This window comes from Chelonia mydas, chromosome 2 (assembly GCF_015237465.2).
Source record: "Chelonia mydas isolate rCheMyd1 chromosome 2, rCheMyd1.pri.v2, whole genome shotgun sequence".
In the NCBI taxonomy this organism is placed as follows: Eukaryota; Metazoa; Chordata; order Testudines; family Cheloniidae; genus Chelonia; species Chelonia mydas.
The window spans coordinates 107,247,391-107,261,170 of record NC_057850.1 but is presented as its reverse complement, the minus strand read 5'-3'; the positions used below and the strand labels follow the sequence as shown (position 1 = coordinate 107,261,170).

Genomic DNA, 13,780 nt, shown 5'->3' with positions numbered 1-13,780 from the left:
GCATTGTAAACACCTCGCAAATTATCCTGGAGTATATGCAGAACCAGGCTAAGAGATGCCACCACGAGGACGATTTTGATGAGGTCATGGACCCAGACGTTCCTGAAAGCATGGGCTGTGGCAATTGGGACATCATGGTGGCAGTGGGGCTGTTGATACAGTGGAATGCCAATTCTGGGCCCAGCAAACAAACACAGACTGGTCTGACCACATAGTGTTGCAGGTCTGGGATGATTCCCAGTGGCTGTGAAACTTTTGCATGCGTAAGGCCACTTTCCTGGAACTCTGAGTTGCTTTCCCCCACCCTGAAGTGCAGGAATACCAAGATGAGAGCTGCCCTGACAGTTGAGAAGCAAGTGCTGATAGCCCTGTGGAAGCTTGCTACGCTTGACTGCTACCGGTCAGTAGGGAATCAATTTACTGTGGGGGCTGCTGTGATCCAAGTAGCCAACGCAATCACTGAGCTACTGCTATCAAGGGTAGTGACTCTGGGAAACGTGCAAGTCATAGTGGATGGCTTTGCTGCAATGGGGTTCCCTAATTGTGGTGGGGCAACAGACAGAACACATATCCCTATCCTGGCACCAGACCACCTTGCCAACCAGTACGTAAAGCGCAAGGGGTACTTCCCAATGGTGCTGCAAGCACTGGTGGATCACAAGGGACATTTCACCAACATCAACGTGGGATAGCCGGGAAAGATGCATGACGCTCGCATCTTTAGGAACTCCGGGCTGTTCGAGCAGCTGCAAGAAGGGACTTACTTCCCAGACCAGAAAATTACCATTGGGGATGTTGAAATGCCAATAGTTATCCTTGAGGACCCAGCCTACCCCTTGCTCCCATGGCTCATGAAGCCATACACAGGCAGCCTGGACAGTAGTAAGGAGCAGTTCAACTATAGGCTGAGTAAGTGCAGAATGGTGGTAGAATGCGCCTGTGGACGTTTAAAAGCTCGCTGGCGCTGTCTGCTGACTAGGTCAGACCTCAGCGCAACCAACATTCCCATTATTATTGCTGCTTGCTGTGTGCTCCATAATATCTGTGAGAATAAGGGGGAGACGTTTATGGCAGGGTGGGGGGTTGAGGCAAATCGCCTGGTGTCAGATTTTGAGTAGCCAGACACCAGGGCAATTAGAAGAGCACAGCAAGGCGCACTGCACATCAAAGAGGTTTTGAAAACCAGTTTTATGACTGGCCAGGCTTCGGTGTGACAGTTGTATGTATTTCTCCTTGATGCAAATCCGCCCCCTTTGTTGATTTTAATTTCCTGTAAGCCAACCACCCGCCCCCCCTTCGAAATAAAGTAACTATTGTTTTGAAACCATGCATTCTTTCTTTATTAATTAAAAAAAAAAAGGGAGATAACTAACAAGGTTAGCCCGAGTGGGGTGAGGTGCAGGAGGAGGGAAGGACAAGGCCACATTTCTTACTGTAGACACACTACAAATCAAACTGTTTGAATAACAGCCTTCTGTTGCTTGGGCCATCCTCTGGAGTGCAGTGGCTGGGTGCCTGGAGCCTCCCCCTCCCGCAAGTTCTTGGGCATCTGGGTGAGGAGGATATGGAACTTGGGGAGGAGGGCAGGCGGTTGTACAACGGATGCAGCGGGGGTCTGTGCTCTTGTTGGCTTTCCTGCAGCTGCACCAGACGCTTCATCATGTCCGTTTGCTTCCCCATTAGCCTTAGCATTGCCTCCTGCCTCTACTCTTTGTGCTCACTTAACGCTTTCATAGCCTCTAACACTGAATGCCTCCATGCATTCAGCTGTGCCCTATCAGTGTGGGAGGACTGCATGAGCTCAGAAAACATGTCATGGCAAGTGTGTTTTTTTTCGCCTTCTAATCTGTGATAACCTCAGGGACGGAGATGATGGGGGAGCCTAGAAACATTTGCACCTGGGAGGAGATAAAAAGGGAGAGTAAAATTTAAGATGATACATTTCTGAGAAAAAAGGGAGACTCTTTCATAGTGAATCAAGCAATTCACAGCAGACAGCACATGTGCTTTAGGTACAAGATCACATTTTGCCTTTTATATTGAGCGCCTGCCGGTATGGTGACATCACACACGGCTGGGCAACAGAATTCAGTTTCCATGCAGCCATGGTAAGGCAAAGGGTACGCAGGGTTGGCTTCTTAAGCATAACACATGGGAATGGTTTCAAACTGCAGCACCATCCTTTCCCATAGCAAGCAATGGATTGGGTTTCACATTTAAAAGGAGGGGCTGCAGTTTTCAGGTGGATGTGCAGCACACACCTCTCCCCACCCCACGGTATGGCTTTTCTCCAGGATGATCCCTTTTAGCCAAGCGCAAACAGCCCAGCATGAACGGGGTCCTTTTACTGTTCCCTTACAAAAATTCCCCTATTTCAACCAGGTGACCATGAATGATATCACTCTCCTGACGCTAACACAGAAAGATATAGACCGAATGTTGCTTGAATGCGACCAAAACCCAGGACCATTCGCTGCCATGCTTTGTGATGCAATGATCCCAGAATACTTTCAGAGTACCTCCAGGAGAGCTTCATGGAGATGTCCCTGAAGGATTCCCGCTCCATCCCCAGACATGTGAACAGACTTTTCCAGTAGCTGTACTGGCCACGAATGCATCCCAATTCTTCATGGCAAATCAAACACTATTGCTTTTAAACCCTGTACTGTAGTTACAAATGTGCACTCGCCAGAGGTGCCTTCTCCAGCTTCAGGGTTGGGGATCCTGCCTTCGGAGGGTATTGGCTCCAGGGTGATGAAAAGGTCGTCGGTGCCGGGGAGAACGGATTCACGGCTTGCCTGCTGTGAATTCTCCTCCTCCTCCACAAAATCCTCCTCCCTGTTACATGAGACTCCCCCCTTGCAGGTGTCCACGGACAGTGGGGGGGTAGTGGTCGGGTCCCCTCCTAGAATGGCATGCAGCTGATCATAGAAGTGGCATGTATGGGGCTCTGACCCAGAGCGACTGTTTGCCTCCTTTGTCTTTTGGTAGGCTTGCCTCAGCTCCTTAACTTTCACGCGGCACTGCTGTGTGTCCCTGTTGTAGCATCTCTCCAACATTCCCTGTGAGATTTTGGCAAATATATTTGCATTTCTTCTTTTTGATCGGAGTTCTGCCTGTACAGATGCTTCTCCCCATACAGCAATCAGATCCAGTGTCTCCCTTTTGGTTCATGCTGGAGCTCGTTCGCGATTCTGGGGGGACTGCCTGGTCACCTGTGCTGCTGAGTTCGCCATGCTGACCAAACAGGAAATTAAATTCAAAAGTTCCCAGGGCTTTTCTTGTGTACCTGGCTAGTGCATCAGAGTTCAAAGTGCTGTCCAGAGCAGTCACAATGGAGCACTCTGGGATAGCTCCTGGAAGCCAATACCATCGATTTGCAGCCGCACTACTCCAAATTCAACCCAGCAAGGTCGATTTTAGCGCTACTCCCCTCGCTGGGGAGGAGTACAGAAATCTATTTTAAGAGCCCTTTAAGTCGATGGAACGGAGTTGGTTGTGTGGACACATTCATTTGAAAATCGACCTAACATGGCTAAATTCGACCTAACCCCGTAGTGTAGACCAGGCCTAAGGGACAGATTCTACCACCCTTACACATACTGGGTAGTACATTACTCTATGAGTACGCCCATTAGAATCAATGGGACAATTTAGGAAGTACAGTACTATACAGCGTGAGTGAGGGTGATGGAATCCAGCACCAAGTTTCAATCAGGTACACTGTGCAAATCTACTGAAGACAGTGGAGTTGCACAGGTGTAACTGGGGGCTTAATTTGGCCTGCAAAAACTTTATTATGGGTTAAAATGCATAAGGAAAGGACCCCCGCATATGTGCTCAGAGAGCCAAGGTGTGTCTGACAGTGAAAACAAAAATAACCCTAAAATCTTTTTACTTGTCAGTTGAGGTTATCTGATAGTCATTGAATGAATTATGGAACCATTTGTTCAGAATACTTGAATTGTTTCTTAGAACTAGCCCATGCTAATATGGTATAGAAATCAAACACTGTGGGGCTAGACAGATGGTAGTTTCCAGATTTGATCCCTGGAATCCAATTCTCACTTCATGGGTAGGAAGGAATTGCAAGTGCTGTGCAGGAGTGCCTCACATCAACCTCTTGGGAGCAGTGCTGATGGAGTCCAAAGGGGAGTCACAACTAGTTTCAGTTGGAAAAACTGAGGCTGCAATACAAGAGTTTACATAACACTTGCACACACTGAGCCTGGTTCTCCTGTTCACCATCGTGAATCAGGAGTTATTCCATTGAAGTCAATGGAGCTAAAGTGCCAGGGAAAATATAAGTCTACACAATTGAGGGGAAAATCAAGACAACTCTAATTTGCTGTCACCAATACTATACGTCCATCACTCTAAATTCCAAATTCTTTCAGAAATTAAAAACAAGATTGGTCTTCAATATGATTTGTTAAATATGTCAGTGTCCTGTTTGCATTCTTACCTTTAAATAATAAACCAAGAGCTCATTGAGTGCAGGGTCTGCATTCAGATTAACCAGGTAACACTTGTCATCCCCAACCTTGATACCAGAGGACTCTAGGGAAATTCCCATGCTTTCTAGTTGCCTTTGCCTCTCCTACAAACACATAAAAAGGTTGAACTCACATATTATAGTTTGCTGAGACAATAAAATAACTAAATGAGAGCAAGGAGTAAAGCTGAATACTAATCTACATACAGGACACAGCTACTAAAAGTATTATCACATAAGTTACAGTAAAAGGATTAACTAAAATAGACAGTGATCATACCCTGTATTCTTTTCTAGATTTTAATGTTATGCACCATGACCTACTCCTTTAATGTTCACTCACTTTGAAAAGCACTTACTTAGGCAAGTAGTCCTACCAACTTCAGTGGGACTGCTCACATGAGTAACTACTATGCACCATATGGGTTGCAGAATCAGGTTCCGACTCATCATGTCCATTGCAAATTTGTCACATTACATGCAAATACTAGAAAGATAAGCATACTAGCAGCCATAGGCGCCAACTTCCCCTCTTTCCCACGGGTGCTCAACCCCCTCTTGACCCCCGCCCCCATTCCAACTCCTTCCCCAAAGTCCCCGCCCCAACTCCGCCCCTCCCTGCCAATATTCCAACTCCTTCCCCAAATATCAGCCCCAGCCCCGCCTCTTCCTGACTGCACCATGTTCCCGCTCCTCCCCCTCACTCCCAGAGCGTGCTAACGCTGCCAACAGCTGTTTGGTGGCGGCCTGGAGGGAAACGCTGGGAGGTAGGCAGAGGAGTGGGGACGCTGCGCACTCAGGGGAGGACGAAGAGGTGGGGCAAGGGGTGAGGGGAGCTTGGCTGCCAGTGGGAGCAGAGCACCCACTACTTTTTCCCCATGGGTGCTCCAGCCCCGGAGCACCCACAGAGTTGGTGCCTATACTAGCAGCTATGATTTCAGGTTTAGGGGCATGCCATAAAGTAGCTTGGGCTCAAAGTTTTATTTTGTTTTTAAAAAGCTACAAAGTACTTAATACTAATGGAAACATTTCCCCAGTTTTGTAAGTAATTCAGCAAAACTGTTTGTGTTTGGATCTAAATGTTATTTTGTAGTGGTTGCAACCCAAACATCATAACACACTGCTGATGCGTGAGAACTTTAAAGTGTAATTGACTCATTCACTCTACAACCCACAAAGAACAAACAACATAAATGATGGCAAATAAATCAGAATCTAAAAATTCTGTAAATTCTAATCAAAGGTAATGTTAGGGTTGTCTACAACGGGACACTCAGAAAAATTTATCCAAATTAGCTAAGGCTGCATCCGATGAAGTGAGCTGTAGCTCATGAAAGCTTATGTGCTAATAAACTTGTTAATCTCTAAGGTGCCACAAGTACTCCTTTTCTTTTTAATTAAAAGTGGATCAGTTAAACTGTAGTAAACCCTTGTGTAGACACATTCAGAACTGAACTGGCCTTCATTTAGGTTATCTTAGTTCAGAATTAAGATAAACTGAATTAAGGCCACTTTAATTCTGAATGTATCCACTCAGGAGTTCAATGAAGTTTAAATAATCCATTTTTAATTTGCACCTTTAGCTAATTCGGAATAATTTTCCCAAGTGCCCTTGGGTAGACAAGCCCTTAATGACACCAGTAAGTTAATTTGTTTTTACACATTTTTTTTTCCTTTACTTTACAGAGTCACTTCATGTTTAAGAACTGTTTTATAATAGCACACATGGATGAATTCATTGATGAAATCCTGGCCATTCTGAAGTCAATTTGAATTTTTTTTCATTGACTTCAATGAAGCTATGATTTCACCCATTGTATTCCTGTTTCTACTTTTGGTCTTACAAATCTGAAGTGGCCCGTACACACTGCCATTTGTTTTAAGCATATATCATGGCAGCGATCCCATTAAATCTATTCTAATGAAACTGTCAGTGTCGGCAAATTACACTGTACTCTGGATACAAGGTAGAATGAAAAGATAAAAAAAATGGAAAATACAGAGAAAGGATGAAAGACCAAGAGATGGTGCCCCACAGAAGTAAAGGAGTAGGAAACAGCAATATCCATGGCCAGACTCTCAGCTATTGTAAGTCAGCAAAGATCCATTAAAGTTTATAGAGTTATGTTGATTTACACCAGCTGAGGATCCAGATCTCAGTATTTAAAGCATCTGGACTACCTGTGCAATTTCTTCTGTTTTCCTTAGCTTTTCCTCCCAGGTGACTGTAAGTTCTTTTATCAGTTTTTCAGATTCTTCCAATTTTTCCTTCAGCTCTGGTGCTTTCAAGGCCTTAATGTTGAGAAGAAGAAAATTATTACAATTTTAAAATATCATCATACATAAAATAACTCTGCTCAAGCTGGTTTTAGCAAGCTGCTGGCCACAATAGGAATAAATTACCAATCGAGCCATGACAGGACTTTTCCTTTTTTTGTTGAGTTGATTTTACAGGGGAAACTGTGAATATGTGACATAGATCCCTAGTTGAGCACTGAAAGAAGAGTTGACAATAATGGGACAATTTTTCAGCTGGTGTAAATCTAGGTCGCTCCATCAGAGTCAACAGAGCTATGCAGATTTATCAAAGCTGAAGATCTGACCCAATATATTTATGCAAAAACTGGGTGACTATATGCAAACAAAAATATCTAACAAGTTATTCCTTTGTACTTGGATATTCTCAATCACCTTTCTTTAATTTATTCTTCTTATAACTATTTGAATTAAATGCCTTCACTAGATTGAGGACACATGTGGCGTTCCTAATATTTTGCCTATTCTGATTTTGTAGGTGTCCTAGCCAATTATAGAAAAATTGAGGATTGAAGATGAAAACTGAGACAGGCAGTGGGTATAAAGCAATATCAGATGTGCTCTAGGACTAGGAGAGGTTTCTCACCCTAATGATTGTCAAAAAGAAATTAAATAAGGTGGGGAGACCATCCATGTGGGTATTCCGTAGGTATTTTTGTTTCTCATGGTTCTTTGGTGTCAGTAAAAGGGTAGGAGAACAGTAAGCTTGAAAGTTTTACATAATTTAGTCAGACAGACAAGACAACAGGTAATTTTGGGTAAATTCAGAGCATTTTTAGGCAGCTTCAAATACATCCTTGACAACAGTAGAGAGACAGAGTGGGTGAGGTAATATATTTTATTAGATCAACTTCTGCGGATGAGAGAGACAAGCTTTCGAGTTTACACAAAGCTCTTCTTCAGGTCTGGGAAATGTACTGAGAGGGTACGTCCACACTACAATTAGACACCCACAGCTGGCCCATGCCAGCCAAGTTGGGCTCATGGGGTTTGTACTAAGGGGCTGTTTAACTGCAATGTAGATATTCAAGCTGCAGCCTGAGCTCTGGGGCCCTCCCATCTTGCAGGGTTCTAGAGCCTGGGTTTCAACCCAAGCACAAACATCTACTCTGCAATTAAGTAGCCCCTTATCCCAAGTCAGCTGGCAGGGGCCAGCCATGGGGTTTTTATTGTAGTATAGACATACCCAGAGTCCCACAGCTAAATACAAGGTGGAACAGATTGTTTAGCATAAGTAGTTAATATATATTAAAGGACCATTCAAGGTAAGTGGCCCATTAACACATCTCCAATCATAGGGGTGAAAGGAAAAAAAAATGGTGGAGGAGTTAAGTGGGTTATAGATTGCTGTAATAAGCCATAAATCCAGTTTCTCCATTCAGTCAATGATTTTTAGTGTCTAGTAAAGTTATAAATTTAAGCTCCATGGCTCATCTTTTGAAGGTGTTGTACAGGTTTCCTTTGAGGAAACCCATATTTCAAGGGACCATTCAAAATGAAGTAAATGTTAACCACTTATGCTAAACAATCTGTTCCACCTTGTATTTAGTTGTGACACACTGAGTACATTTCCCAGACCTGAAGGAGCGATCTATGCAAGCTTGAAAGCTCATCTCATCGGATCACTTTGAAGCTGATCCAATAAAAGATATTACCTCACTCACCTTGTCTCTCTAATATCCTGGGACCAATGCGGCTATACCAACACTGCTTGACAACAGTATTCAGCCAGAGGTTGCCCACATACCATGAACACAAATGACAGTTTAATACAGAAACAACTAATATAACCTGATTTTTTTTAAATGGTTAGAAGAATAGGTAAAATTAGGCATTGTTTTAATTTATGGAACAGAATCAATAGTCTACAGTGCAAAGAAAAACAGAAATTCATGGAAACTTTGCCGTTTCAGCCTCATATATCTTCTTTAGCAACCTCTATACTAGCTTCTCTTTCTTGCTTACACTACACAAATCCACCCTCACATTCATCTCTAATCTCATCTCCTACTCTTTATGCTTGTCCAAAGCAGCTCTCAGAGGGCTCAGTGATCAGAACCTAAATGCCATAAGGCCAGTGGTTCTCAACCAGGGGTACGCATACTCCCGCTGGTACGCAGAGGTCTTCCAGGGGGCACATCAACTCACCTAGATATTTGCCTAGTTTTACAACAGGCTACATAAAAAGCACTAGCAAAGTCAGTACAAACTAAAATTTCATATAATTACTTGTTTATACTACTCTATATACTATACACTGAAATGTAAGTACGATATTAATATTCCAATTGATTTATTTTATAATTATATGGTAAAAATGAGAAAGCCAGCAATTTTCAGTAACAGTGTGCTGCAACACTTTTGTATTTTTAGGTCTGATTTTGTAAGCAAGTAGTTTTTAAGTGAGGTGAAACTTGAGGTACGCAAGACACATCAGACTCCTGAAAAGGGTATAGTAGTCTGGAAAGGGTCACTCACACTCACAGGAAAGACAACCTCTGTCGTACAGAGCTTACAATCTATGTGGGAGACAAGAGGTGAAAACATCATATAGATGGGGGAAAATAAGGTTAACAGGGAGACCATTACTATTAGTATAATAGGCAGCGGTCACAGCAAACCAGTTCCCTTAGTGTTTTTGTCTCCTGACTCTACGTCTTTTACTGCCCCATTTAACTTAACCAAGCTACATCCCACTCCTTCCAAAAAAACCAAAAAATACCAAAAAAACCCCCACAACACAATAAAAAGTTGAAAACCTACTATGCAGTTATGATCACAGGTCACGGACTGTTCTATGCTGTACTACAGAGTATCTACTTGTGCCTTTAGATTAAGTTCTTCAGGAAAGGATCTAGTTTGGCAAGGTACACCTTCTGTACAACCCAGTGTATGCTTACAAGAGGCTCATGAACCATCAGATATTTCAGCTTATTTCAAGAAACAAAGTTAATGACTTACAATGTAATTAACATAGCAATCTCACTTCCGAACTTAGTTGTAAGAACTACACATTGAAGTAAATTCCTATCAACACACTTGATATTTCCTTATAGAACTCTACATACACAGAGCTCCAAATAACTTTACCTCAGCTTGCGAGAGCTGTTCTTTCAATTTTTCCACTTCTTCACGTAGTTCTCGAATGACCCTGGCATTTGGATCTTCATTTACCACAGCATGATTAACTATCCTTTTAGCTCTGTCTGCATATCTCAGCGTAGAGAGCGTTTCTTCATAATTGTCAGCTGATGGGCTAATTGTGGCTATCATGGCAGTTTGGCTGTTTCCTCCCAAGTTGTCCTGTAAAGTATAATCTTCGAAAGTTTGAGGAATACAGGACATATTAAAACGTACCCCATTCTCTCTGTAGTCATAATGGTGCCCTTGTAAAGAACGGATTTGAAATATATATGACATCTATTTAGACACCAAAGTGCACTGATTAATTTGAATCTGATCTATAACTCAAACAATTTCTAGGTCTCAGTGCATTGGACATGATCCCACTACAGATTAGTACCGTAGGTCATAAGATATCACTGCAGGCAGAGCAAAAACAGCAGCAGAGAATCTTTTCCTAGTAGTATAGAAAGAAGTTTGTAGCAGCAGCCACTCCACAGCTCATTAAAAATCAAAACTGTATGCTTAGATCCCACAACACATCATGCTTACAGTTTGTCTACAGCAGAGGTTTTCAAACTGTGGGGCGCATCTCTCCAGAGGAGTGCGGAGGAATGTTCGGGGAGGTTCAGCGCAGGGCTGGCCCCTCCCGATACCCAACCCCCTCTTGAGGTGGCTCAGGAAGGCGGGCTCAACTGGCCACATGTAGGAGACCTGTGTCTTTTTGCTCATGACTGTCATCCAGAGGAGCAGGCAGTGGCAAGATCAACGATGCACTTCTGCCTGGGCTGGGAATGGACAGCAACTCCTCCAACCCGTACACAGATCCCACCCCTTCCCCACTCATGTGACAGGGATGGCTGTACTCCAATAGCTGCCCTCGTGATGACTTCACATTCCTTCCCCCATGGCATTTAGAGCCAGTGTCAAACAGGCTGCCATTTTGAGCCGCAGATAAGTGTGGGGACAGAGGAAGCGCCAGGGGGCTGTGTGGACAGTGGCTCCTGGGACCAAAGGTGAGGGGTGGGGGATGGGGCTTGTATTGTTCCAGAGCTGCATGAGGCGCCCAAAGCGCTGTGGGGAGCTTCGCTCTGCCTATAGGTTCCTGCCACTCGGGGTGTGTCTGAGGCCCTTGTGCAGGGGATGAGTGGATTGCAGGCAGCCTTCCCAGGCCAGATCAGGGTGGCGTGGCTCCCCCAGGGGGATGGAATCTGTCAACCTTCAAACAGCATAAAGAAGCCCAAACAGGGGCCTCCGGGCCAGTGCTGAGGCAGAAGGATGGGATCTTCACCCGCTGTGGGCAGCCGCATGTGCCCTGGAAGGTTATTCCCTGCCCATGACTGCAGCTGTCCTGGAAAGCCACAGGCAGCCCGGCGCAGCCCAGGAAGGAGATGCTGTCAGTACCACCCAAGCTGTGTTACTTCGGGATCACTGTGGCTCCTTCTCCACCCCTGCTGCAGCCAAACCCCGAAGCAGGAGTCACGGTGGGGTGCAAAGCCAGGGCGCCCAGTGGCTCACTGTGTAGAAGATGGCTTGCTCAGCTGTCTGCCTGTTCACAGCCTGGCATTCACAGGGTCACTGTACACTTTCCTGGGTGGAGCTCAGAGTCCCATTCCTCTATGTGTGACCATAATGCCCCTCGCAGGGCCCACACTGTGCTCCCTCCCCCGCAACCAGGGCAGCAGCGGAGGCTTGGATGAGCCCCACATGGCAAGGCTTGGGGCAGCCCTGCATGGCGGGGCTTGGAGACAGAGCGCCACCTCCACCCCTGACTCACCTGAGGGGGCCACCCAGTCTGTGGGTCTGTTTTGTCTGGTTTGGGGGCTGGGGCAACTAAAAATTGTAAGTCAAAAGGGGGGCTCAGCTCAAAAAGTTTGAAAACCACTGGTCTACAGGGTGAAATGAGACCATGCGTTACCTTGAGAAGCCAAGTGAGTACAGAATCTCTATAAGGCACAAACTTGTTTTTCCCCTTTCCTGCTGCTTGGTCAGCAAGTGATGATATAACCAACCCCAGTGTTGAGAGTGACCTAAGAAAACAGCAAAACATTAAACAGCTTTGTGTATATATTCCAAACAACATGATTTGGTAAAATGCAGAAGAGGAGGACGACTTGAAAGAGAACTAGACTCTGTGGTTTGCAGTTGTTCATATACAGTTTCGAAAGATGCCTGTTAAAGTAACCATATTTATAAAAAAAGAATTGGATTCAGAGAGCAGTCTGAGTGGCTGCCTAGGATTTCATACTGCAACCTGATGAGACTAAACCAGAAAGTTTGGAACTCAGTTAAAATATTACAATATTTCAAATACTTCAGCATGTGAGGTTGCAGCGTCTTATGTACCCCTCCTCAGAGGCTAAAGTCCAAAGGTAAGAGACCTTTTGCCTCAACACTTATTCATTAAGCACTGCTGACGGCACTGTAGAGCTGAGTAAGAGGGACTGAAGTCAACAGAACTACTCACACGCTTAAGCATGTACATAAATGTATGCAGGTTCAGGGTCTAAATTAGACTGACAAAATAGCTGAAGCACCAGGTTAAAGGAAGTTAGTCTTGTTTTAAAGCAAAGATTCTTACTCCCCCCGCCCCACGTTTCCAATCCGCACATAAACCCTTTACAAAGAATCAACTAATTAATGCTGATTGGATTGAGGAGCAAGTGGGAATAGTTGGACCTTTATATATTCTACTTATATTTACATATTTTAATATACTATATAGATACATTTTTACATTTGTACTTATACATATGTGTAGGCAGCGCCATCACTATACGCTACAGCACTGTAAGTGTAAATAAGCCCTTAGATGCAGGGACAGTGGGTCTTGGCACAGTGCCTATCAGAATGAGGCCCATGACCCTGATTGGGGCTTTTGAGTGCTATTGCAATAAAAGCAGTAAATAATGGTCAAAAGATGTTGCATAGAAGTGTTTTAATGAGAGATCTGAAGGATTCCAGCTGTTACAACTCTTACAGAAGATATTCCAGTATCGTGTAGCAGAAGGACATACTCGGATGTTATGAGAGGAGGCATGGATGGAGTGTAGACAAGGAAGCAGAAGGAAATAAAATTTAGGGAGGGGCATGTCAATTTGTCCTTATGATCACACATGCTAGCACAGGGGTGGCCAATTGTGGCTCTTCAGAAGTTAATATGCGGCTCCTTGTATAGGCACCAACTCCAGGGCTGGAGCTATAGGTGCCAACTTTACAATGTGCCGGGGAGTGCTCACTGCTCTACCCCGGCTCTGCCGCAGGCCCTGCCCCCACTCCATCCCTTCCCACTCCCTCCCCTGAGCCTGCCATGCCCTCGCTCCTACCCTACCCCCCAGAGCCTCCTGCACGCCATGAAACAGCTGATCGGAAGGTGTGGGGAGGGAGGGGGAGGCGCTGATCGGTGGGACTGCCGGTGGGCGGGAGACGCTGGGAGCAGGGGGCGAGGAGGGAGCTGATGCAGTGCTACCGACGTATTACTGTGGCTCTTTGGCAATGTACATTGGTAAATTCTGGCTCCTTCTCAGGCTCAGGTTGGCTACCCCTGTCCTAGCTTGTATATTGCCTATCTGTACATAGAATACCATGTATGAATGATCATACTATGCAGCACAAAGGGTATTTTAATTTTAAATTGTTGTATAAGTGAAAGTACATCAGCCTTTGCAGTACTGTCAGGAATAACTGATTGCTGGATCCCCAATCTCTCATTTCCAGAGGCTGTGAAGATGGCAAATACTGGGGTGCCACACATTGCTCCAGTCCAGACCAACCTCCCAAGACAATTAAGGAGTACCAACAGCAGACTCTTAAAGGTATGCTGTTGAATATCCATCAGCTAGAGGA

General features: G+C 44.8%; 1 protein-coding gene across 5 annotated transcripts in view; it reads right to left on the bottom strand.

The window, feature by feature from the left end:
* The window catches only part of KIF13A (kinesin family member 13A), a 189,276-nt gene that overhangs the window by 59,561 nt on the left and 115,935 nt on the right, over positions 1-13,780 (bottom strand). For all 5 annotated transcript variants that reach the window (XM_037893076.2, XM_037893074.2, XM_037893075.2 and 2 more), the window contains exons 10-13: positions 11,853-11,964; positions 9,902-10,114; positions 6,677-6,787; positions 4,466-4,600 (exon numbers count right to left, since the gene is read on the bottom strand). In XM_037893076.2, coding sequence (XP_037749004.1) covers positions 4,466-4,600; positions 6,677-6,787; positions 9,902-10,114; positions 11,853-11,964 — 571 coding nt within the window. The remainder of the gene's footprint in view (positions 1-4,465; positions 4,601-6,676; positions 6,788-9,901; positions 10,115-11,852; positions 11,965-13,780) is intronic.